Source organism: Ranitomeya variabilis, chromosome 4, assembly GCF_051348905.1.
Source record: "Ranitomeya variabilis isolate aRanVar5 chromosome 4, aRanVar5.hap1, whole genome shotgun sequence".
NCBI lineage: Eukaryota > Metazoa > Chordata > Amphibia > Anura > Dendrobatidae > Ranitomeya > Ranitomeya variabilis.
This window is the reverse complement of record NC_135235.1, coordinates 657,088,913-657,116,203: the sequence shown is the minus strand read 5'-3', so window position 1 is coordinate 657,116,203 and position 27,291 is coordinate 657,088,913. Positions and strand designations below refer to the sequence as shown.

The window sequence follows — 27,291 nt, the reverse complement described above, 5'->3', positions numbered from 1 at the left end:
AAACTTTGGACTAAAACATTTTAGTGGCAAAAATGTTATTGTTTCTACACCATCCACTGGTATAATGGTGTAGTTTATAAAATGAGGTCACTTATGGGGGTTTCTGCTGTTCTGGTGCCTCAGGGGCTCTGCCAATGTGACATGGCACCCTAAAACCATTCTAACAAAATCTGAACTCCAATATGGCACGTCTTCCCTTTTGAGTTTTATACTGTGCCTCAAAAGTAGTTTTCCCCCAAATATGAAGTATTGGTGTACTCAAAAGAAATTCCACAACAAATTTTGGGGTCCATTTTCTCCTGCTATACTTATGAAAATAAAAAAATATAGTGCTAAAACAAAATTGGGAAAAAATACATTTTTTTGTATTTCATTTTCACAGACTTTTACAATGTTAATCTGTGAAACACCCGTGGGTTCAATGTGCTCACCACACATCTTGATAAATTCCTTGAGGGGGTCTGGTTTCCAAAATGTCATCACTTGGGGGGGGGGGGGGTTCCACTGCACTGATTAGCTACATCAGATTCTCTCCAAATCTGGCATGGCATCCGCCAATGATTCCAGCAAATTTTGCATTCAAAAACTCAAATGATGCTCCTTCCCTTCCGAGCCCTGCCGTGCACCTAAACAGTATTTTTCCTCCATATATGGGGTATCGACTTACTCAGGAGAAATTGCACAACAAATTTTTTCATGCATTTTCTCCTGTTACCCCTGCAGAAATGAAAACATTTGGGCTAAAATAAAATTTGTGTGTGAAAAACGTGATTTTTGTTATTTTCACAGCTCTGTTATAAACTTCTGTGAAGCAGAATTCGCATCTCGGCTTCAGGAAAATGGCCGCTGCGATCTCCATCTGCGCACGCGCGGCATCCCGCAGCCATTTTCCTGAAGCTGCGGCCAGCAGAGCGCCGCTTCTGCGCACGCGCTGCCAAAGGAAGATGGCCGCCCCCACTGATCACCAATGAAATAGCACACATCACGCTCTTTTCACTCCCCTGTGCAGTGGATTCGGGACCTTGGACATGCGCACACCACTACGCCACCAACGGAAAACTAAGCAAGATCTGGGGGAAGACACCACGCCCTTTTGACAAGACCAGCCTGATTGACAGGCGAAAACGGCTACTTTGGTAACGTATATTGGCAGCATAGGTGGGGAATCGGGGTCCACAAAATACACTGTTGTAATGCACAGCTCAGGCCCTATTTAACAGTATTTTTATCTCATACGGAAAAAACGGGGTGACAGGTGCCCTTTAAGGTGAAAACAGGCATGGGAGGTAAAGGGGTTAAACAATGTATGTCCAGCCATTTATAATATGGCTAAAGACCGAACAGGCTGTAAACACGTAATCACATATCTTTTTTCGAACGATTTTATGACATTTTTTATGCTTAATCTTTGCATAAGCACAATTATCCACTAGTGGTGCATTGGATTCCTTAACAGGATAGACGTGGTGTGAGGTAATGAACTCTCCGTGCCGTTTGCACATAGTATTGAATATCTTCCAGAACATTGTCAGGACTGTTGGTTCTACTGTAAGTTTCCAAGATGTAAGGGCTCTGGGACCTAAACTTTGGAATCTGATCCCTTTTTGGTTACCATCAATTGAATGGAGCTATACTGCACCATTCAATTTAATAACCAGTGGCAGCTCTTGGGTCCTATATAACAGTTCCTACACTTTTGAATAGGAGCTATTCTGTAGTAACCAGCGGGAGACATTGGACATTTAATGAAACTCTGAATTGCATTTTATATGATGTTTGCAACTGTCCACTACGGCGCTTGTAATGGCTGATTGGTAGAGGTACCAACTGGCAGCCCCCCACCGATCTGCTATTGATTACCTATCCTGTGGTTATTTTATTTATTCTTGAACGGCCTTCAGCTCAATCTCGAGCCATGGCGACTTGATGGATGAACAATCTGTAGGCAAATCGATCTTGTGTAAGCCTACACAGGTCCACAAGGGTTTTCGCCACTGTTATCTTGACTGTATCAAGCCATCAGGTCACTGGTCTTGCTCTCCGCCTTGTTCCTTCTAATCTTCCGACCATGATGTCCTTCTCCAGTGATTGCTTTCTTCGTAGGATGTGTGCAAGTAGGCAAGTCGTAGCTTGGTGATCCTTACAGATGAATATCTAAATCAGAGCACCACATAAAGACCCCTCCACAGACCGCCCCGAAGCATGAGAATCTCATTAACTGAAAATAAAGATTAAATAACAATCACAAGATGGATTTCATCAACCAAGGTATTATTATAATCAGTATAACGGCGCCGACTTGACACTGTCTGTAGGTTACTGTGCACAATCCAGCTGAAAGGTTCCCTTTCAGCTTTCCCTTTTTTTGATTACTTATTTGACTTTATGTTGGCTGTCTGTTATATGTTGTTGTGTACAATTTGTAAATGTGATGTATGGCTTCTCCACATGTAAGGTTATTTTATGGTCATCAAAATATGACCTTCAAGTAAAACATTTCTCATCTTCTAGATAGTAGAATAGCTTCTCCCTTGTGAGTTCTTTGATGTCGAAGAAGATGTGATTTGTTGGTAAAACATTTCCCACATTCTGAACATGAAAATGGCTTCTCCCCTGTGTGAAATCTTCTGTGTCTCACAAGAACTGATTGATCTGTAAAACATTTCCCACATTCTGAACATGAAAAGGGCTTCTCCCCTGTGTGAATTCTCCGATGTCTAACAAGATTTGACTTCTCTCCAAAACATTTCCCACATTCTGAACAAGAAAATGGCTTGTCCCCTGTGTGAGTTTTAAGATGCCTAACAAGATGTGTTTTCTTATTAAAACATTTCCCACAATCTAAACATGAAAAAAGCTTCTCACATGTGTGGCTTGACTGGTGTAAAATGAGATTTGATCTATCTACAAAACATTTTCCACATTCTGAACATGAATGTGTTTCTTCTGCTTTGTGAGTTTTCACATGTCTAACAAGCTCTGACTTTTGGTTAAAATATTTCCCAAACTGTGAACAAGCAAATCTTCTCTCCTCTATGTGAAGTTCTTGATCTGTAACAAAAGAGGTTTTGAGGGAAAAAGGTTTTCCATAGTTAGAATATGAAAACGGCTTTTTTTCTAGACTACAGTTTTGATTTTTAACATCTTCTTCGTGACTTTTATGTTTCTTAATAGTCTGTGATGAATCAGATGATAGATCTTTGCAGTGAAGAGACTCTGGAATTTTAGGATACCCTAGATTTGTGTCCTGTGTGATATGAACTTCATCTGATTTAAAAACTGAAGCTGTCAGTTGTCCCTCTGATCTCCTGGTACACTCACCTGCCAAGAATAAAAACAATTATTAATTTTGAATAAAATAACATACAAATATTTAGTTTTCAACAAAGAATGAATTGAGGGGACTATTTTATCTTACTGCCTACGTCAAATTAAAAGTTGGTCTACATCAACATTTTAAGGTAAAACAGAGAATTTGTTATTTTTGCATTCCGTTTTTGGAATGAGAAGCACTTGAATGGTTAACAAATTTCATGAACATAGTTTTAGATACTTTGAGGAGTGCATGTTTTCTAAAATATAGGCCATTCAAAGACACTTCAAAAGTGATTTGTTCACCCAAAAAGCAGGCTTTGTTAAAGTTCTTGAACCTATGAAACTTCTTGGTAAACTTTCAAGCCTTCTAACCATGTACGTAACAAATGTAGTTGCAGAAGGTGGCACCAGGCCTGTGGAGGAAGAGAACCCATTAGGGCCAGCATTATTTTCAATTGGAGGTGCATCTGAGGCTCCCTGCCCTCAAATACTCCGCAATTGCAGGCCTATAAATATCAGAGACTCACAGCTGCAGAAAACGCTAACGTCACATTGCAGGCAGTGCTCTACAGCTGCAGTCCTATGTGGGGGAAGCACAATGGGTGCATTACTTCTAGATGGGGTTCATATAGGGGGGTGAAATTGCTGCATGAGAGCCACATAGGATGATGTTATTAACATATTACTATACGGCGTCCACATTAGGGACGTTATACTGTATGGCGGCCATATAGGGAGAGTTTATTCATTTATGGGGGCCATATAGGAAAATATTATTAACGTATAATGGCCACCTCGGAGACGCAGTTAATGTATGGGTCTAGAAAGAAAATATTACTATTTTTGGGGGGCACAAAGAGGGACGTTACACAAGTATAGGGGCATAATAAGAGGACAGTACTATTATATGGGTGTCATGATGGAAATAATTCAATTGTACTTGGGCAAAGGAAAAATAAGCATTCTTCTATATGGTGGATGCATAGGGTGTATTTTATTCTTTGGGGATACTGTTAGTGCAGGACGAAAAACAGGTATTGTAATTGTAGAATTGGGGGAAACGTGGACTCTAGAAGTTATCAGCCATAGATATGAGTGTTCAATTTTGCAGGGACGGGTCCTATCTGGAAGAAGGCATAGTGGACTACACTGTTATGTTGGGCTGGTGGTTAGGAGCACTAGAAATGACCAGATGAGCAAACTAGCAATACAGGACGAGCTCTGGGAAGTGGAAGCTCTGCTGACCGCAACCCCTAATCCTATCACAACAACTAGAAATAGACGTGGAGCGTTCCTGACTCTGCCTAGACGCCTCTTCACAGCCTAAGAGCTAACTACCCCTAAAGATAGAAAATACAGCCTACCTAGCCTCAGAGAAATTCCCCAAAGAAATAGTCAGCCCCCACATATATTGACTGTGAGTTAAGATGGAAGTCACAAACACAGGAATGAAATAGGTTTCAGCATAGGAGGCCAGACTTAACTAAACAGACAGAGGATAGAAAAGGTATCTTTGCGGTCAGCATAAAAAACTAACAAAAAACCACGCAGAGTGTGCAAAAGAAACCACCGCACCGACTCACGGCGCGGTGGTGCCACTCTGCATCCCAGAGCTTCCAGCTAACAAGATTAAATCATAATAGCAAGCTGGACAAAAACACAATGGTAACAAATAAGCTAGCAGGGACTTAGCTTTTGCTGAATTAGACAGGTCATCTGAAAGATCCAAGAGAACTGAACCAGTACTAGGACATTGACAGCTGGCATCAAGTAAAGATCTGAGTGGAGTTAAATAGAGCAGCCAGCCAAGGCCTGAACGAGATCAGCTGGAGCAGGAAGCTCAGAACCAGCAGCTCCACTCACAGCCACCAGAGGGAGTCCATGAACAGAACTCACCGAAGTACCATTCATAACCACAGGAGGGAGCTCGAGAACAGAATTCACAACACTACACCATATGAAGAAGAAATTAGAGACATAACTGGCGAGTATCTGGAATTACCTGTAACCTTCCAATATATGGTCTTTGTATGGGGCAATATTAGTGTTTGTACAGTGATTTTTATTAAGAACTTGTATGGAATTATCATTCAGTCACTAGTGGTAAAATGTGGCCTGGTCATGGGGTGGCTAACATGTAATATTATTGGTAGACTGGTCTTGGTACAGTGGGTTTATTCAGTAACAGGACACTGATTATATTCAAACATTATGTGGTAGTAATATATAGCAATGATGTGGCCACATTATTTTGCATTTGTATGGAGATATTATTAGTAATTTGTTTTTTTGTTATAACAGACTTTGTTCTGTCATAGCATAGGGATAATATTTGCTATTTGGTAACTATATGACTGTATTACTTAGCAGAATGACTTAGGAAATCTTATTGTAATGCTGAATATGCTACACATCTGAGAAACATGCTGGTGGTTGATCCCTAGTCAAAAAATTGTGATTGGGTGCATTAGTACTCGGGTTAGTCCCCCGTTTCTAACATTCTAAAAAAAATATAAATGGATGTTAGAAAAATGATACCAACTTAAAGGAGAAATACAGTGAATGTTAATTATTAACTATTTTAACTCCTTCTTTCTGTTCCCTTGATTTAATGGAACACTTATTGAAATTTGAAAAAAAAGAATTTTTCAAACTTTGGGGCAATTATCAGGTGTAACAAAGGATATCAACCTAAATTTACCAATAACATAAAGTACAATGTGTCACAGAAAAAAACAATCTGGGGCAGCACGGTGGCTCAGCGGTTAGCACTGCAGCCTTACAGCACTGGAGTCCTGGGTTCAAATCCAACCAAGGACAACACCTGCAAGGAGTTTGTATGTTCTCCCCATGTTTGCTTGGGTTTCCGCCGGGTTCTCCGGTTTCCTCCCATATTGCAAAGACATACTGATAGAGAATGTATATTGCGAGCCTGTGGAGTCTGATTAGGATTGCAAAAACTGGCGGTGGCAGGAAGAGATCAGAATATCTTGGGCACCAATTAGACCAAAAAGGTCTCTACAGACAATAAAATGATCGTGCTCCTGGGTTGTTAAGGACACTTTCTTGATCTTCCCATCCCTTTTGTACTATATTGTAATAGTTGTCTTTGACTTTTCTATAATTGTCAATACTTGTAAGCATAACACCCAAGCCTTATTTAATGTTCATGTTTATTTATGTGTTTTAACCATTTATAATAAAGACATTCAGCTTTTTTTATATACTGTTGTGACACTTCTTTGAATAGTCTATCCTACTGTGGTATCAATATGTTTTAATTGTAAATACTTGTCAATAATTGATAAAAATTTCCAGAAAAAAAAAAAAAAAGGATTGTGCTCCAACCCGTCTGTCTTTATCATCAATGATTTAGTAACTAGTAGTGACACATCTCTAGGTCATTAAGAGTATGGGGCTTGGTAGCTCTTGGCAATCTAAACTAGCTTAGGGCCAGTATTTTCTGTCAGGTCAGTTCCTTGAAAATACAGACAATTAGACAGAACTTTTTAACATGGTGCAGAGCTAACGTGTCTTAAATTTAGGTCTCAGACTTTCGGTAGAGGCAATGGAGACTTTTGAAACCAGATCTTTGATCACTATAGAAATGCAAACGCACAGACCAATCAAACATATCATACATAGCGAATCAGTACAAGTAGAAATAAAATGCGCAATAAAAAAAACATGTTACATCTCTAATAAGAACATATGTTTGGAGGAAAAGGGCTAACATTAATCCTAAGTAGTGTCAAAGTAATGGGGACAGCTTACAGTGGCGTATTAAGTGAGCGAGAAGCAGAATGGTGACCATTTGACTATGATATCATGGGACCACACCACCGATAAAGCAGCCAAAGTCAGTGAATGAGAAGAATCTGTGACTTCTCTGCAATTAGTAGTTGCTACTCACCTGGGCATTTATCTATAGGAATCTCCGCTTTACACTCCTCATCACCCCTCACATGTGTCTCTGTAGTATTAATATGGTGCAGATCTTTACCCTAAAATAAATATTGTAAAAGTCACATCTATGATCAGCTCTAATCCTGCCATCTCCACCGTTCTCACTACACAAGTATAAAACATATAATACTGGTGGATTAAAACAAGACTGAGCACAAGATCTTCACAGCCGTCTATACATCATAGGGGAGATCTCATGACACCTTCTCTCCATCTACCTGATGATCCTGAGGAACATTGGGATTTTCTAGATTACAGTCCTGAGGAAGAAGAGGACGGGGACATCTCTCTGGTGTTGTCCTCTTACTGGATAGAACTGGAGGAAACACATACAGGGACTGAATTCATTTTTTACACACAGATAATTATAGGCCGTGTGTATTTAGTCCTGTCTATTACCTGGTGATGTGAGGGGCTGGGGAACCTCCATCATGACGTCCTTGTACAGATCTTTGTGTCCTTCTAAATACTCCCACTCCTCCATGGAGAAATAGACGGTGACATCCTGACACCTTATAGAAACCTGACAAATACAAAGATACCATCATCCTCCTGATCACTTCATAGCATTACTGTATAATGTCCCAGCATTCCCAGCATTGTCACCTCTCCAGTCAGCAGCTCAATAATCTTGTAGGTGAGTTCTAGGATCTTCTGGTCATTGATGTCCTCATGTATCAGGAGGTGAGGTGAAGGCCCTGTGATTGGGCTCAGGGGTGTTCCCCATCCCTCAGACACAGGGTCCTGACAGAGCTTACTAGAGGTCTTCTTCACGACTGTGTAATCCTGGTTATGGAGAGACACATTAATTAATCTCACTACAGACATTTCCAGGGTCCTCACCTCTCCAGTTCCATAGATAAGAATGATGTAATCTGAAGTCATCAGAATCTCTCACCTCTCCAGTAAGTCGGAAGAGAATGTCTAGGGTGAGGTGTAATATCCTCTCTGCCATCTTGTCCCTGTTCCTTTCCATCCTTGACTGGTCAATCAGGAAAATTCTCTTATATAGAATATCTTTACTGGGAGAATCCTATACTTTAGGAACCTGCATGAGGAGAAGATGAGCCTATAGAAAATAAAATATGGCATTTAATAAGAGAAAACATATGAGATCAGATGAAACTGTTGTTTTCATGTGGATTTTCCAACTGTGTAATGTATATGGAGGCCTCTTGTCAGATAATGTTAGGTGAGTGAAGGATCTGCATTGCTAAATTTCAGAGGCTGATGCTTTTGTTCTCCCTGGAGATAAGCCTGAAGATATGAATGAATTATTTTTACATTAGATGTCTTTGTTCTCAATAAAGTACGACATCGTGATCATGGGAGATTTTAACTATCCAGATATTTGTTGGGAATCTCACTCAGGCAAAAGTATTTTGCTAAATAAAATTCTCACTGCACAATCAGTAATGATCCTGAAAAGAAGGAAGAATTGGAAGCATTTAAAGAGACCGGGATGGATGAACACAGAACTTACAGTGGGGGAAATAAGTATTTGATCCCTTGCTGATTTTGTAAGTTTGCCGACTGACAAAGACATGAACAGTTTATAATTTTTAAGGGTAGGTTAGTTTTAACATTGAGAGATAGAATATCAAAAATAAAATCCAGAAAATCACATTGTATAAATTATATACATTTATTTGCATTTTGCAGTGAGAAATAAATATTTGATCACGCTGACAAACAAGGCTTAATACTTGGTGACAAAACCCTTGTTGGCAAGCACATCAGTCAGACTTTTTTTTTTAGTTGATGAGGTTCTGCACGTCAGGAAGAATTTTGGTCCACTCCTCTTTGCAGATCATCTCTAAATCATTAAGATTTTGAGGCTGTCGCATGGCAACTCAGAGCTTCAACTCCCTTCAAAAGTTTGGGATTAAGGTCTGGAGACTGGCTAGGCCACTCCATGACCTTAATGTGCTTCTTTGAGGCACTCCTGTGTTGCCTTGGCTGTATGTTTTGGATCATTGCCTTGCTGGAAGACCCAGCCATGACCCATTTTTAATGTCCTGGAGGAGGGAAGAAGATTGTCAATCAGGATTTTACGGTACATGGCTCCATCCATCCTCCCATTGATGAGTTGAAGTAGTCCTGTGCCCTTAGCAGAAAAACACCCCCAAAACAGGTTTCCACCTCCATGCTTGACAGTGAGGATGGTGTTCTATGGGTCATAGGCAGTGTTTCTCTTTCTCCAACCCCAGCGAGTTGAGTTAAATGACCTGCACAGGGGCCTTCTTGAGCAAGGGGACCTTGCAGGCAATGCAGGATTTTAAACCTTTACAGCGTAATGTGTTACCAATGGTTTTCTTGGTGACTGTGGTCTCAGCTGCCTTGAGATCATTATCAAGTTCCCCCTGTGTAATGTTAGGCTGATCTCAGATACCCCACGAGGTTAGATTTTGCATAGTGCCCCAGATCGATGTTGATTGACAGTCATTTTGTATTTCTTCCATTTTCTTACTATTGCACCAACTATTGTCTCCTTCTCACCCAGCGTCTTACTTATGGTTTTGTAGCCCATTCCAGCTTTGTGCAGGCCTATGATCTTGTCCCTGACATCCTTTATAAAGCTCTTTGGTCTTGCCCATGTTGTAGAAGTTAGAGTCTGACTGATTAACCCCTTTCCCCCAAGGGTGGTTTGCACGTCAGTGACCGGGCCAACTTTCACAATTCTGACCACTGTCCCTTTATGAGGTAATAACTCTGGAATGTTGTCCCTATGTTCAAAAAGTTTAGACGACATAGCCAGGAAATTAAAAGCCAGTGAGCCTTACTTCTAAACCAGGAAAGATCTTTGAACAAATGATTAAACAGCATGTATATAAGTATTTGGATAAGAATACAGTAATTAACCAGAGCCAGCATGGGTTTGCAGCAAACAAGTCATGCCAGACTAATCTAATTTCCTTCTATGATGGAATCACTGACTGGGTGGATAAGGGAGATGTGGTAGATATAGTATATTTTGAGTTCAGTAAAGTTTCTCTTACTATCCTTATTGAAAAAAATGACCAAGTATGGGATTGACAAGGCTACGATTAGGTGGATTCATAACTGGCTCAGCGATTGTACTCAAAGAGTGGTAATAAATGGTTGTACATCCAATTGGGAGAGTGCTTCAAGTGGAGTACAAAAAGTCTCTGTCCTGACCTCAGTGTTCAACATTTTAATAAATGATCTAGATAAGAGTACTGAAGGTAAAATAATCAAATTTGCAGATAATGCACAGCTAGGAGGGATAGCTAAGACAGAGAAAGGATTCAGACGGATCTAGATAAGCTTGAACAATGGGCAGCGACTAATAAAATGGTATTTAACGGAGTATAACAAGATTCTACATCTGGGTAAGAAAAATAAAAATTACATCTACAGAATGGGAGGAATAGAACTAAAAACAGCACGTGTGAGAACGACTTGTGTATACTTATAGATCACAGACTGCACATGAGTCAACAGTGTGATACAGCAGCAAAAGAAACAAACACAGTTCTTGGATGTATTATGAGAAGCACAGAGTCTAAATCAAGTGAAGTAATTAAACCCCCTCTACTCCTCCTTGGTAAGACCTCATCTGGATGTGTTCAGTTCTGGGTACCATGTTTTAAAAAAAGACATTGAAAACCTGGAGCAAGTTCAGAGAAGAACTACAAGGATGGTGAGTGGGCTGTAAACTATGTCCTATGAGGAATGATTAAAGGAGCAGGGAATGTTTAGCTGGCAAGAAGGCTAAGAGGAGACTTAATAGCGGTCTACAAATATCTGAAGGGATGTCACAGCGTAGATGGAATGAAACTAAAAGGGAGAAGATACAGATTAGATATTAGAATAATCTTTTTGACAGTGAGTATGATCAATGAGGGGAACAGGCTGCCACGAGAGATAGTGAGTTCTCCTTCAATGGAAGTCTTCAACCAAAGGCTGGACAGATATTTGTCTGAGATGGTTTAGTGAATCCTGCAGTGAGAAGGGGGTTGGACCAAATGACCCTAGAGGTCCCTTCCAACTCTAACATTCTATGATCTCTTTACACTCTTCTCAATACTGAAATTGCAAAAAAAGACAAAAAGTTGTGGAATTATGGAAATCACAGGATCAATAGATATGTTAATTATATGTAAGCCTCCTGCAGATGACTCTAGCAGCGGCTCTCTCATAGAGTCCACAGGAAAGCTCTGTCAAGATGAATATTTCTGTGCATAAAGGAGTTGATAGAGATACATCGCTCGACCAACAATTATCTAATACGATCAAACTGATGAGTGTTGTTGAAAAAAAATGTTACAAAAGGTACTGAAGAATAAAATCTACAAAAATCACAGTTTGAGCAATAATAAATATTCTTCATTAATGGTTAAAGTCACTGAACAATGTTGGTGAAATCACTTCCATAACTACTATTATCCTGTGCTACCATCATGTTGGTAAATATCACATATGTCCCGGGATCATCTCTATTGGCATAAAGAATGGACATAAGTGAGTATTTATTAGACCAGGAAAGCATACCTAGAGATCAAAGCAATGGTGGGCCTGTTGAAAGACGCCAACTAGAACAAACTGAGTCAGAACAGATCAATAAAAGATGGAAAAAGTACAAGGAACACCTCTACAAGAATGACTCAAAATGACAGAGAGCACAATATCCTGAAAGATGAAGTCATTGCTGCTATAAAGCTTCTGAAGCAGCAGTTGATGTCATCACACGCCTGTGTCAACAGATATGGACAACTGGTAAATGGTCCAAGTCCCGGAAAAGATCCGTGTTTATTCATATTCCAAAGAAGGGAAATGCTACCGACTCTGGAAACTATTGGATTATTGCGCTCTTACCTCATGACAGCAAAATACTACTGAAGATCCTACAAAGACGACTACAGCTTTACTTTAACAAACAGCTGCCACAGCAACAAGAAGGATTCAGAAAAGTCAGAGGAACAAGAGATGTAATTGCTAACATTACATGGATAAAGGAAAAGACCAAAGAATACTAGGAGACCTATTTTTGCTTCATCGACTACAGAAATCTACAACTGTGTTGACCACCAGAAACTTTGGATTACCATGAAGGATATGGTTGTGCTGAACTGTCTGATTAGCCTCATTAGGAACCTTTACATTGACCAAGAAACAACAGTCAGAACAGAACAAGGCGACAAGACATAGATCAAAGTAGAGCCAGGCATCACACAATGCTGCATCCTGTCACCGTTTCTCTTTAATTTATATGCAGAAGCTATTTTCAAGAAGGCTGGACTTGTTGAAGATTAGGAATCAAAATTGTTGGAAGAATCATCAACAATCTTAAGCAGAAGATACAACATTGATAGCAACAAACGTAGATGGAATGGAGGACTTATTACTGAGTGTCAAGATGGAAAGCTCAAACATGGGAGTGCTACCCAATACAGAGAGATATTGACTACCGCCAGATACGACCAGGATACATTTGAGATGGACGATGACAATCTGGAAGTTATAAAGGACTTCAACCTACTCGGATCAATGGTCAATCAAGATGCATAGACAATACAAGAAGTCAATAGGAGAATAGCTGTGGGCAAATCATCAATGGAGTCACTGACAATCAAAAAAATATTTTACTTGTGACAAAGACACGGCCCGTACATAGTCTGTTTTTTTTCTGTGGTAATATATTGATATAAAACCTGGACAATAAAGAAATATGGTGCTAGAGAAGGAAGTTATCAATACCATGGATGGCAAGAAGAACAAGCAAATCAATTTTGGAACAAATCAAGTCAGACATGTCACTCAAAACGAGGATCACCACGCTATGACTAATTTGGACTCTTCATATGAAGAAAGCAATCACTAGAGAAAGCCATCGGGGTCAGAAGAATAGAAGCAACAAGGCGAAGAGGAAGACCACCAGCCCGACAGCTTAATACAATCAAGATAACGGTGGAGAAGACCCTGGTGGACCTAGCTAGGTTTCCACAAGATTTTCCTACCGATCACTCATCCATCAAGTCGTCATGGCTCAAGATCAAGATGAAGGCCGTTAAATAAAAAAATATTTATTAGCCCTTTGGGTGGGTGGTACCATACTGTGTGGGAGGATGGCAGTACTGTTGGAACATTATACTGTGTGTGGGGGATGGTGGTACTGGGGGAACATTATACTGTGTGGGGGGATGGCGGTACTGTGGGAACATTATACTGTGTGTGGGGGGATGGCAGTACTGTTGGAACATTATACTGTGTGTGGGGGATGGTGGTACTAGGGGAACATTATACTGTGTGTGGGGGGATGGCGTTACTAGGGGAACATTATACTGTGTGTGGGGGATGACGGTACTGTGGGTACATTATACTGTGTGTGGGGGATGGCGTTACTAGGGGAACATTATACTGTGTGTGGGGGATGGCAGTACTGGGGAAACATACTGTGTGTGGGGGATGACGGCACTGTGAGAACATTATACTGTGTGTGGGGGGATGGCGGTACTGGGGGAACATTATACTGTGTGTGGGGGATGGCGGTACTAGGGGGACATTATACTGTGTGTGGGGGATGGCGGTACTGTGGGAACATTATACTGTGTGTGGGGGATGGCGGTACTGGGGGAACATTATACTGTGTGTGGGGGATGGCGGTACTAGGGGGACATTATACTGTGTGTGGAGGATGTTGGTACTGGGGGAGCATTATACTGTGTGGGGGATCACATTGTGGGGGCCAAGAAAAGAGCTTCATACTATGTGTACAATGAAGGTTTCAATGTTTAATTTCATAGTTGGTTCATATGTATCTACATACCTCCCAACTTTTGAAGATGGGAAAGAGGGACAAAGTTTGCGGCGCGCTTTGCGCGCCGCGGCAAATTTTAGGCCACGCCTCTGACCACACCCATTCATAATTAGTCACACCCATATCCACATCCCAACCACACCCATTTAGCACTGCCGATCACACTGTTTCATATACAATAATTATAAACAAAAAAATATGGCCACACAGTGCCCCATACTGTATAATGGCCACACATGATGCTCCATACTGTATAATGACCGCACATGATGCTCCATACTGTATAATGACCCCACATGATGCTCCATACTGTATAATGAACACACATGATGCTCCATACTGTATAATGACCGCACATGATGCTCCAGACTGTATAATGACCGCACATGATGCTCCATACTGTATAATGACCCCACATGATGCTCCATACTGTATAATGACCGCACATGATGCTCCATACTGTATAATGACCGCACATGATGCTCCATACTGTATGACCGCAAATGATGCTCCATACTGTATGACCGCAAATGATGCTCCATACTGTATAATGACCGCACATGATGCTCCAGACTGTATAATGACCGCACATGATGCTCCAGACTGTATAATGACCGCACATGATGCTCCAGACTGTATAATGACCGCACATGATGCTCCATACTGTATAATGACCGCACATGATGCTCCATACTGTATAATGACCGCACATGATGCTCCATACTGTATAATGACCGCACATGATGCTCCATACTGTATGACCGCAAATGATGCTCCATACTGTATGACCGCAAATGATGCTCCATACTGTATAATGACCGCACATGATGCTCCAGACTGTATAATGACCGCACATGATGCTCCAGACTGTATAATGACATACAGGCACGCAGCTCACACACAGGCACGCAGCTCACACGCACGCAGCTCACAAACACATGCAGCTTTGACACAAATGCATCACACACGCAGCCATCACACACACACGCAGCCATCACACACACACGCAGCCATCACACACACACACGCAGCCATCACACACACACACGCAGCCATCACACACACACACGCAGCCATCACACACACACACACACACGCAGCCATCACACACACACACACACACGCAGCCATCACACACACGCAGACATCACACACACACACGCAGCCATCATTCACACACACACGCAGCCATCACACACACACAGCCATCACACACACACAGCCATCACACACACACAGCCATCACACACACGCAGCCATCACACACACACACACAGCCATCACACACACGCAGCCATCACACACACGCAGCCATCACACACACGCAGCCATCACACACACACGCAGCCATCACACACACACACACACAGCCATCACACACACACAGCCATCACACACACACACGCAGCCATCACACACACACACGCAGCCATCACACACATCACACACACACAATCTCCTCTGTGATGCAGGGGCGGCTGATGTCCATGTGCAGCTCTCTGCTGAAGTCTTCAGTCTCCTGCTCACAGCTCTGCACTATCCCGGCACCTCCCCCGTCTCTCCTTCTCTGCCGGGATAGCAGCTAAGAGCAGAAGCCGGAGCTCCGTGCACACACAGCCAGAGGTAGTGAATCGCTGACCTTTCTTCTTGATTGCTGCAGGCTCTCTCCTTCAGCGTGGCAGCGCCGCACAGGGGGCGGGAGGGGGGGGGGGGGGGTGTTGCGCGGGCGGTCAGGAGGCAGCTTTTATAAAAAAAAAAAAAAAAAACAGGCTGGCTCTCTCTACGTCCCGGAAGTGGGCGGGGCTTCACCGGCGGCCGCAAATTCGGGATTTTAAATGCCCGAAGCGGGACAGCGGGACCCCGGTGCCAAAGCGGGACTGTCCCGCTGAAATCGGGACGGTTGGGAGGTATGTATCTATAAGTGGAAAAGGAACAAAAACATGATTCTAAAACTGGAAACACAAAAACATCTAAATAGTCTCAGCACTGAAGGGGTTACTACCCCTGCCCAGTAATGGGGAATCTCCAGCACCTACCTCCACCTGCAGAGCCGCACACCACATGTATGGCTGTTCTGTGCGCACAGGACCTGGGATGAGGTCACAGGAGGGGAGGAGTCAGGGGTCACATGATCAGGGGCCTCAGTGTATGCAGGACTCTGCTGTGCTGGTTGTCATGGTGCTGGATGAGGGGAAGTTTATGTGTGGGGTCAGCAGGGGTTTACAGTGTGGTTGCAGCAGAGCCGTGTGTACAGGGTGTACAGAGTGGAGCCGTGTCTATACGAGGTGTACGAAACGGAGCCATGTGTGTACGTAGCGGAGCCTTGTGTGTATGAGGTGTACGGAGCAGAGCCGTGTGTACGAGGTGTACGGAGAGGAGCCGTGTGTGTGCGAGGTGTACAGAGCAGAGCCGCATGTGTACGAGGTGTACGGAGCGGAGCCGCGTGTGTGAGGTGTAAGGAGCGGAGCCGCGTGTGTGTGAGGTGAATGGAGCAGTGCCGCGTGTGTACGAGGTGTACGGAGCGGAGCCTTGTGTGTACGTAGCGGAGCCTTATGTGTATGAGGTGTACGGAGCGGAGCCGTGTGTGTATGAGGTGTACGGAGCGGAGCCGCGTATGTACGAGGTGTATGGAGTGGAGCCGTGTGTGTACGAGGTGTACAGAGCAGAGCCGCATGTGTACGAGGTGTACGGAGCAGAGCCGCGTGTGTGAGGTGTAAGGAGCGGAGCCGCGTGTGTGTGAGGTGAATGGAGCAGAGCCGCGTGTGTACGAGGTGTACGTAGCGGAGCCATGTGTGTACGAGGTGTACGGAGCGGAGCCGTGTGTACCAGGTGTACCCAGAGGAGCCGTGTGTGTACGAGGTGTACGTAGTGGAGCCATGTGTGTACGACGTATACGGAGTGGAGCCGTATGTGTACGAGGTGTACGGAACGGAGCCGCGTGTGAACAAGGTGTACGGAGCAGAACCTCATGTGTATGAGTTGCACGGAGCAGAGCCGCGTGTGTACGAGGTGTACGGAGCGGAGCAGTGTGTGTACGAGGTGTATGGAGTGGAGCCGCGTATGTACGAGGTGTACAGAGCGGAGCCGTGTGTGTACGAGGTGTATGGAGTGGAGCCGCGTATGTACGAGGTGTACGGAGCAGAGCCACGTGTGTACGAGGTGTACGGAGCAGAGCTACGTATGTACGAGGTGTACGGAGCGGAGCCGTGTGTACGAGGTGTATGGAGTGGAGCCGCGTATGTACGAGGTGTACGGAGCAGAGCCACGTGTGTACGTGGTGTACGGAGAGGAGCCACTTGTGTACGAGGTCTATGGACCAGAGCCGCGTATGTACGAGGTGTACAGAGCAGAGCCACGTATGTACGAGGTGTACGGAGAGGAGCCGTGTGTGTACGGAGTGGAGCATTGTGTGGAAATATTGATCATAGAATTTAGGAAGATTGATGAAGTAGTTGTCGAGCGCCTCTCCTGCTGCAGACGTGAGCATTTCCAATATCACTATTACCCCACACCGGCTGACACCCGCTCATGTCATAGTGTAATAAACATTCCCCGGTCACTACACCTAATGATCGGGCATATCTCAGTATCTCAGTAGCTGTGTGGTGTCGTTTTGTAAGGAGGAGAACTGGGCTGTGGGTACCTGTCCTATGCCGGGTCCGGAACTGTCGGGGCTGTCTCCTCTGCTGTCCGGGGGAACGAGTTAGAGACTGGACAGACCTTTGCACTTGGACACGGGGTGTAGCTAAGCGGCAACAGCCAAATCGCGCTCGAAAGCAGTCAGTCTTCGCGGGAACAGGCAGCGTGCAGTACAGAGAGAGAAGTGCTCTGTCTCTTGAGTCCATGTACTCCCCCATGACCAGCAGGGATTGCAGGGAGAGAAGTGCAGTGCGCCCGGTAACTGGCAGAGAGCGAGGTAACGTGCGCATTGTGACCGGGAGTACAGCGCATGTGCAGCAAAGAGGGAACCGGGTACTGGACAGACATTTGCAGCCCCCCTTACCAGCATATAACTTCCCGCCCACGGGGAACTCTGATCGTGCTGCGGCCTTGTTTCCTCCGGCGCATATGTTCATGGACTAGGGGCTCAGCGGAAGGTACCGGAGACAACCGCTGCCGCCAGAAGACGGACCGTCATTACCAACCGAATCTCATTGGACAAACACCGCACCAGCCGTTGCCGGCGCCACCAACCGACCAAGTGGTACCTGCATTCTGAAGAGCTCCTGACGCGATAAGTGCACAACAAAACTACTGTCACTTTGTTTATTAACCCTGCATATCCATATATTCATAATTGGACTGCCATTCCCCCGTTTAACCCTTCATCTCCCTGCGAGGCGTTAACCCCGTTAAATTAAAACTGATAAATCTGTTAACCCTTGCTCTGCCTTCTGTTTGTCACTGCATCCTGCAACATGCTTTCAGTAACTTCACAAGCACCATTTACCTTCAGGTGGAAGTGAGCAGTGCTGGAGTCCCCCTTTACAGCTTTAGGTGTCTCATTCTAGTTACATTTAGGCTGCCGTCACACTAGCAGTATTTGGTCAGTATTTTACATCAGTATTTGCAAGTCAAAACCAGGAGTGGGTGATAAATGCAGAAGTGGTGCATATGTTTCTATTATACTTTTCCTCTAATTGTTCCACTCCTGGTTTTGGCTTACAAATACTGATGTAAAATACTGACCAAATACTGCTAGTGTGACGGCAGCCCTACTGTTCTGTCCTCTGTGGATGAATCACCTCCTGGATTCCATTTATGATGTCTTTGAGGCCTGATATTTATGGTTCCCATCCCCCGTATCTGGAGCCTCAGCAATTGTATTTGTGATTTCCGTTATGTGCAGATTTGCTTCTCTGCTCTTGGTGGTGACTTGGCTTAACCCTGACCACTTTCTTCAGTCTGTCCACTACTAGGACAGCCCCTAGTAGCCTATACTCACCTACTCCCCTCCCGTGCCAGGGCTATTTCTTGCGATGTTGGCACTCTCATTCCCCAGGGCTGTGATGCGGTGCTGCGACATTTGACACCGGCGCCCAATCAGTGCTGACGCCACTTTCTCCACTTTCTGACAAACTGATCATGAAGAGGAAGCCAGGGATAAGCTGCAGTCCGGACTGCCTCTTCATGATCAGTTTGTCAGAAGGTGGAGACGGTCACGCTAGCGCTGATTGGGCCCTGGCCTCACGTGTCATTCCACCGCTTCACAGTCCCGGGACCGCGAGTGCCGACACCGCTGGAATGGTGCCGGCACAGGAGGCGGGTATAGGTTTTATTATTTTATTGTGCCGAACATTTAGTTTGAGAAGGGGTTGTCCTAGTAGTGAATTGTTTTCTGTCTCATGAACTACAATGAATCTCTGAACTCCATTCATGGCAATCCAGTGATCCCGCTTTACAAGTAGGTGTCATATCAAAATTTTTCTTTTTCTCACTAACACAGACGCAATCTTGTGCCCATCCGTCATGTTTATGCAAGTTGCATATTACAAAACAAATGTCAAGAACTGATGCCCAAAAAATATATTAACCAGTAGCTTGTCACACAGGCTAATGTTCAAACATGTCGGGTGTTGACTGTTTCATACAGTTGACACCTGACTGTAACACCAGTAACTAGATTTTCTATTCTCTTTAATTTGTCTGGAATGTGTTCTCAAAACAAAAAAGTGCATAAACTCGCTCAATACTTCTCTATACAATAAGCTGCTTCCCCACCGGTCTCCTCCAGTGTTGGTTCAGTGCTGACAATTTGATTGCTGCTATTGATTGTTTGCAGCAGTCATGTGCCAAAAATGCTGGAAGAGAAGATCACTGGGGGGACCAAGTCAATGGTAAGGAGACGTGGGGTTGAGATTGATGGATAATAATTATAAAGAAAAAACCTGACCAGCACCACCTAAGTGTAAACAGGTGCAAGCTGCGATAGCTGCATTGTATAGAAAAAGAAAACACATCATCACTCTGCATAAGCCAAGATACTGTATATGCAAACAATGAAGACATTGAATCTAAACTGTGTTATTACTCAGCAAGATGTACTTACAAAAATTAAGGTTCTTAAAGCATAAATTGGCCAATTCATGTACAGTACAGACCAAAAGTTTGGACACACCTTCTCATTTAAAGATTTTTCTGTATTTTCATGACTATGAAAATTGTACATTCACACTGAAGGCATCAAAACTATGAATTAACACATGTGGAGTTATATACTTAACAAAAAAGTGTGAAACAACTGAAATTATCTGCTATATAATTGTCTAAGGGTCACTTCCATCTTTCTGTCTGTCTGTCTGTCACGGGTATTCATTGGTCGCGGCCTCTGTCTGTCATGGAATCCAAGTCGCTGATTGGTCTCGCCAGCTGCCTGTCGTGGCTACCGCGACCAATCAGCGACGTCCACAGTCCGATTAGTCCCTCCCTACTCCCCTGCAGTCAGTGCCCGGCGCCCGCTCCATACTCCCCTCCAGTCACCCCTCACACAGGGTTAATGCCGGCGGTAACGGACCGCGTTATACCATGGGTAACTCACTCCGTTACCGCCGCTATTAACCCTGTGTGACCAAGTTTTTACTATTGATGCTGCCTATGCAGCGTCAATTGTAAAAACATCTAATGTTTAAAAATAATTTAAAAAAATAAAAAATCATTATATACTGCAGCATTTCGCATACTACGTGTCTTGGGGGAGACACTCTTGGCTGCGGTAGTCAAGCACTTAGGCACGGTTTTCCACTTAAAGCAATCTGTTTAGTTTATTCTCTCCATAAACCATAGAAAGATGAACAAACGATAAACAGTCTTACATCAGACAGATGAATCCTCAATGTCCATAGTAGAGCTCCGCTCTCTCAGGTCTGTGGGCACACAGACTGTGCTATGTCCAGCACGCAGGCTCTCCAGCCTAGATTTGGTCTCTGTGTGCTGTTCAGGACGTCTGTCCCCACTTGGAACTGTCCAACACACAGGCCACTCTGCAGTGTCCAGCCAAGACACATGGAAGTCTGTCCACACTTGCAGGCTCCCAAACACTCACACCATGTGCTACACACACCTCCTTTACATAGGTGTAACCACACCCACACCTGTCACATGGCCAGTCAGATGAGCGTGACATCACCACAGGCCCTTAAACACAAAACCATCTTAGGTGTTCAGACACGCCTCTTTGGGTGGGTTTGTAGGTGACTGGACCCACCCATCTCTCCAATCACCTGGAAGCCTTCCTAATGTAAACAAATCCCTCTGCAGTAGATCTGCTTGAGCAAAACATACCCAGGCTTCCATCACAGGGCCACCCACCTCTGCGATACATACCGCCCATTAATCACACTGCCAGTCATTGTTTCATCACAACTATGCCTCATCTTGAAGTGCACACACAGCGCCCCCTGGCTGTAACATTGGTCACTGCACCACATACCTCCCCCCTTTGTTCAACCCTTTTGGGGTGGACACATGACATAAACCCGGGGTTCCGATACCGGGAACCCATGTCACCTTGGATAGGCCTCCCCCGCCCCCAGCGGTCAGTTTGTCGGCCCTGGGCTTCAACCCTTGAGTCACCATCCGTCTGTGTCAGCAGACCCCTTTTGGTCAACCCACTTACAGTCGAGCTGACTGTTTGGTCTGAGTCCGACCCTTCGCTACTACGTCTGCTACCAGGTCTCCCACCTCGGTCACTCAGCCCTGAGCTAACAAAGGAGTCACTTCTTTGGACTCTTCTATTCTTTAGGGTATCTTTTCGTATCTCCATACCCTGATTTGGAAGTGGTCGCCATCTTATATTCTGCAGCTGTTTATTAATCTTCAGACATTCCAGTCTTAGCTGCTCTTACTCCTTTAGATACGTCACCCGGTATTCAAGAAGCACTCGAATGCTCCTAAGGCTATCTACTGAGCCAATTACAGCAAATGGAACCATCTCATCTTCACCAGTTACCTGGACTTCGCCAACATCTGGAATCCTCACTCTTGCCACACCGGATCTATTCACCAGGTCCTGCATCACTTTTCCAAATCTACCAATGACTTTCCCCACCAGATTTCTGGGTACTCGAACGACGTCTTCCACAAAGCCCAGCCAACTTTGAGCTTTCCTGGCATGCTCCAAACGTCGAGCCGCTTCCTTGTTCCTCAACAGGATCATTTGTTTCGTGCGAAGACATTGTAGGTGCATATCCTTCAGGATAGCTACCCGCTTTACTGTGACTTCCTTAGTGGACAGTATCACCAACTGTTTCGTCTATGGTGCCCAGTTCACATTATGCGCTTCCACTGCTTTTCTAAAGGCCTCATGCACACCTTCACTGGTACAGGCTTCTTGCACCTCTTCGGGTACATCAATCACGGTCTTGAAGAGCAAGGTCTCACTCTTTTCATGGATATACAGCTCCCTTTTTGCCTCGGACCTTTCCACAAAGACATCTGCCACAACCGGGTGACTGTCTTGTTCTGCTTTTAGCGCCAATTCTTCCTCCGCTTTACACACTTCCAGATCCCTGGCCAGGATGGGCACTGGCAGCTTCACCTCGTTACTACTCTGGTACCGCCGCTGTAAGTCTGTGACCAGCATCTCCTTCTCTTGCAGAAGACCATTTAATGCTTCCCTGAGCACATCCACATCTTCTCTTAAGGCCTTATTCACACTTTGCAATGTGGACAGGTGATGTTTGAGTTCAGAGACTTCCTTCTCCAGCTCATCTACCCGGTGCTCAGCTGCTTGTCTCAGATGCCTTAACTCGGCCTGTAAATCTGTTACCTTTTGCTTCTCATGAGACAACTCATTAGCGAGATCCTGGACCTCCTCTTTATCAACCTTCTCACCAGGTGCAATTTGTTCAGCCCCTTTACCTCTTTTACGTCTCCGGCGGCGGGAGGAAGACTTGCTACTTGTACTTGAGTCAGCTATACTACACTCTTTCCCGCTGGCGTCCTCATCTGAATGGGAGTCACCACCACCCGGTTGGTTATCCTGGAACAAGCAGTCGCCACTTACACAGGTCATATTTTCTGGTATGGTTGCCCCCGCCATCCTGATGTCACCTTGTGGAGTACTGTCGTTCCCCTGTGTCAGTGTTTCTGTCAGCACACCATTGTACTCAGTCCTAGCGGTTGCTAATGACACGTCACAGTCACCCCCGGAGTTTGTGTCACACCGCACAGTACGGTGAACCCTCAAATTCCTTTCTAACAGGGTGTCAGCTTCACAGGTTTTATTTACCAGATCACTGTCAGTCATTTTGGGATACACGTCAGTTGACATCATGTCGGTAAGTTGGGCAGACGAACCCTTCACACTGGTCACCCCGATGTCTGACCCGTCAATTTTGGGATGTATTCCTGTCTTAATGTATGCCCCTGCAACAGTAATGAGACTTCCATCCTCGTGCTGCAGAGGAACGCCCTTCTCCCACAAGTCTGAGAATAACTTACAGTCCCGGCCTACTATCACCGGACAAGGTAGGTTAGGAACTATGGCGGCCTCAAGATTTGTATAGCCCCTGACCGTCTCAAGGTACACCCGGGTCACTGAATAAACCTTAGTGTCCCCATGGATGCAGGTGACCTCGATCTTTTCAGACCTTACAAATTGATCTTCCGCAGACTTTACCAAGGTCCCCGAGCTCCCCGAATCGACCAGACCAAATACCTCTTCTACCTCTGCGTTTACACTGTGTTCCAAATTATTATGCAAATAATATTTCCTCATATTTTCTCTAAATTACCTATCTGAATTGCAGTCATTGTTATTTTCCAGTCATCTACTATTCTAGTATAAATGCAATGTTTTGGAAAAAACTGCCTATGAAAACAGTATCTTTTAAAAAAAAAAATAAACACTCAAAATGCATGTTCCAAATTATTATGCACAGCAGAGTTTTCAACCTTTTTTTTTTATTTTGAACAAAAAAAATGGTCAATTGTGAAGTTATAAGCATTATCAGCTTATTACAAAATGAAATCAAACAGTTTTCAAGTGAAAACTTTATTCTAGGTGATGTTACATTTGCACATAGGACCCCTTGTTGGAAAGAAGCTTCTGATCTCTCTCGTCCATTGAATTTGTCAGTTTTTGGATGGTTTCTGCTTCAATTGTTTTGCATGTGGACAGAATACCCTCCCAGAGCTGTTGCTTAGATGTGAACTGCCTCCCGCCATCATAAACACTCCTTTTGATGATGCTCCAGAGGTTCTCAATGGGGTTGAGGTCAGGGGAAGATGGTGGCCACACCATAAGTTTGTCCTCTTTTATGCCCATAGCAGCCAGAGATGCAGATGTGTTTTTTGCAGCATGAGACGGTGCATTATCATGCATGAAAATGATCTTGCTGCGGAAAGCACGGTTCTTCCTCTTGAACCATGGCAGGAAGTGTTGTTTTAGAAACTCCACATAGATTATGGAGTTCATCTTTACCCCTTCAGGGATCATAAAGGGGCCGACAATCTCTCTCCCCATGATTCCAGCCCAAAACATTACTCCACCTCCTCCTTGTTGGCGCCTTAGCTGTGTTTTCATGGGGTGTCCATCAACCAGCCATCCTCCACTCCATCCATCTGGACCATCGAGCGTTGCACGGCCCTCATCGGTGAACAAAACAGTTTGGAAGTCAGTCTTCATGTATCGTTTGGCCCACTGGAGCCGTTTCTGCTTGTTGCAGTGGATAGAGGTGGTCGACAGGATGGCTTACGCACAGCTGCAAACCTCTGAAGGACCTTGCATCTTGTTGTTCTGGGGACGTTGGAGGCACCAGCAGCTTCAAAAACTTGTCTGCTGCTATGACAAGGCATTTTTGCAGCTGCTCTTTTAACCTTACGCAATTGCCTGTTGGAAAGAGTCCTCAATTTTTCCTTATCAGCACGCACACGTGTGTGCTGGGAATCAGCTACATACTTCTTGATTGTGCGACATTAGACCAGTGAAATCTGTGCTTTGGTCTGATGAGTCCAAATTTGAGATCTTTGGTTCCAACCGTGTCTTTGTGCGACGCAGAAAAGGTGAACGGGTGGACTCTACATGCCTGGTTCCCACCGTGAAGCATGGAGGAGGAGGTGTGATGGTGTGGGGGTGCTTTGCTGGTGACACTGTTGGGGATTTATTCAAAATTGAAGGCATACTGAACCAGCATGGCTACCACAGCATCTTGCAGCGGCATGCTATTCCATCCGGTTTGTGTTTATTTGGACCACCATTTATTTTTCAGCAGGACAACGACCCCAAACACACCTCCAGGCTGTGTAAAGGCTATTTGACCAAGAAGGAGAGTGTGTCCAAACTTTTGGTCTGTACTGTATGTAGATAGATAAAAGATAGATATGAGATAGATACATGGATAGATATGTACTGTTCATTATTTTGAGATTACACTCTGGCATGTCAGGCTGGGGTGCCAAGGGCCCACCAGTAACCAACTCCAGGGTTCCACTTTTCAGCTTCATGCAAATGTGACATTATCTTCAATCACAAGAAATTTAAAGAGCAATGAACTGGGTTGATTGTTAAATGAACAAGATGCTGCCTTTGGCAGGGGTCACACTTGTGAGTGTGATGTGAGAAACTCGCGCATCAATACCCGGCACTGCCACCGGCACTCGGACCGAAGCGTGCGGCTGCATATAAATACATGCAGCCGCACACTCCGGTCCCGAGTGTCGGCGGCAGTATTGCTGCGAGAGACTCACACAAGTTTCTCGCATCATACTCGCAAGTATGACCCCAGCCATTGTCTGTACATAGTAATTCAAGTACATTGTGACAAGTACTGTTCATAAAAGAGGGCGGTGGCCCACCGGAGGATTCTCCTGTTCTCCAGTGGGCCAGTCCAAGCCCGGCAGCATATGATCAATAAAAAAGATGGAAACCACTTTAACTACTTGGATGCAGTGATCAGTAGAGACCATTGCATCTAAGCAATTTTCTTATTAGAAATGATAGCACAACTAAAGACAAGTTCCATTATTTATGAGATACACTATGCCCTGCATCTTTGCTCTCCTACTTGGCCTTTGATATTGCTATAGTGTCTGTGCACAGCCAAAACATATTTGGTAATGTGGCTTCCAATCATACGCGGACTGCCCTATTGGCTGGAGGTAGGATGGTAGTTTCATGCAGCTGGTCCGACATTGACAGACCTCATTTGCAGTAAGCTCTGTGGGGATGCTCAGAACACTACCCCCCTAAAGGAAGCAAGATCAAACATGAGAAAAGAAAGTTGGGAAGCAATTTCAGTGGCAACTGTGCATAGTGCATTTCATCATGGGTAATGGCATATTTGCCATATGCATATGAATGGATACATGTATTATTTTTGTATATATGTAATGGAGGTCAGGACCAGTGTGTCTACCATTTTGAAACGTTATACAATTATTATTTGTTTTACCTATCCTACAATGTTTATCTGCACTGCTTTGTTGCCAGTGTTCAGGTTTTTTGTCATCTTCTATGACTTTTGCCTTACTAAATATTTTTATATGTAAATCTAATAAAAAAAATAAAAATAAATGAAAAATAAATTTTATTGCAAAAAAAACTTTTTTTAAAACAAGAGATTTTCCCTGCGATGTGTGAGAGGTGAGGAGTGCAGCAGGAGGCTCTCGGTGGAAATGGCACAGCCTGCATGGTGAATGAACATTGGCAGTGACAATGAGGAGATGGAAGACATGAGCAGTAAGAGCCAATATGGGGACCCGTAGGCAGTGGACTTGTACTGGTGGGGATTTGGAGTCTTTTATCTGCCCTGGGGACCTGATTACCACAATCAAGTAGTTCCAGAGATACTACCATCCCCAGTTATTGTGGGTCAGCCTGAAGGGTGACAAGCAGTGAACATAGCTCAGGGAACAGGAGAGTTCATGACCACTCCAGAGTAACATGGAGAGGCGAGCGCACTGCACAAGGTATGCAAGCCTCAGCTTCATCCCGTTCAGTAAGACTGGATGCAAGCCAGCAACTATTGCATTTTGCTCAGTTGTCAACCCAAGGAATCTGTGGTGATTTCCTCAGAACCGTTGAGTATTGGTATACTGAGGGAAGGAAGATGGTTGAGGAGTTCCAGGAAGGACTTTGGGCCTTTACTTCACTTTGGAAGCCTGATGCAGATGTGCAGGTAGTTTAAATGATGACTTCATCGGGAAGTGGCTTGGTTCTGCAGGAGAAGAGTCTGGAAGAAGATGGAGAAATTACAGGAGAAGCCTGAGCAGTGATCATGGTGCCCTCT

At 44.3% G+C, this 27,291-nt stretch overlaps 1 protein-coding gene across 2 annotated transcripts in view; it reads right to left on the bottom strand.

Moving 5' to 3' along the window:
- Nucleotides 1-490: 490 nt before the first annotated feature.
- The window catches only part of LOC143767498 (uncharacterized), a 65,241-nt gene continuing 38,440 nt past the window's right edge, over nt 491-27,291 (bottom strand). Inside the window, exons 1-7 of one of the 2 annotated variants that reach the window (XM_077255886.1) lie at nt 16,099-16,142; nt 8,180-8,350; nt 7,888-8,067; nt 7,681-7,804; nt 7,500-7,597; nt 7,229-7,319; nt 491-3,321 (exon numbers count right to left, since the gene is read on the bottom strand). In XM_077255886.1, the coding sequence (XP_077112001.1) occupies nt 2,501-3,321; nt 7,229-7,319; nt 7,500-7,597; nt 7,681-7,804; nt 7,888-8,067; nt 8,180-8,257 (1,392 nt within the window). In that variant the 5' untranslated portion in view covers nt 8,258-8,350; nt 16,099-16,142 and the 3' untranslated portion in view covers nt 491-2,500. Of the gene's footprint in view, nt 3,322-7,228; nt 7,320-7,499; nt 7,598-7,680; nt 7,805-7,887; nt 8,068-8,179; nt 8,351-16,098; nt 16,143-27,291 lie in introns of those variants that run through there. The other variant, XM_077255887.1, reaches the window with a different exon arrangement.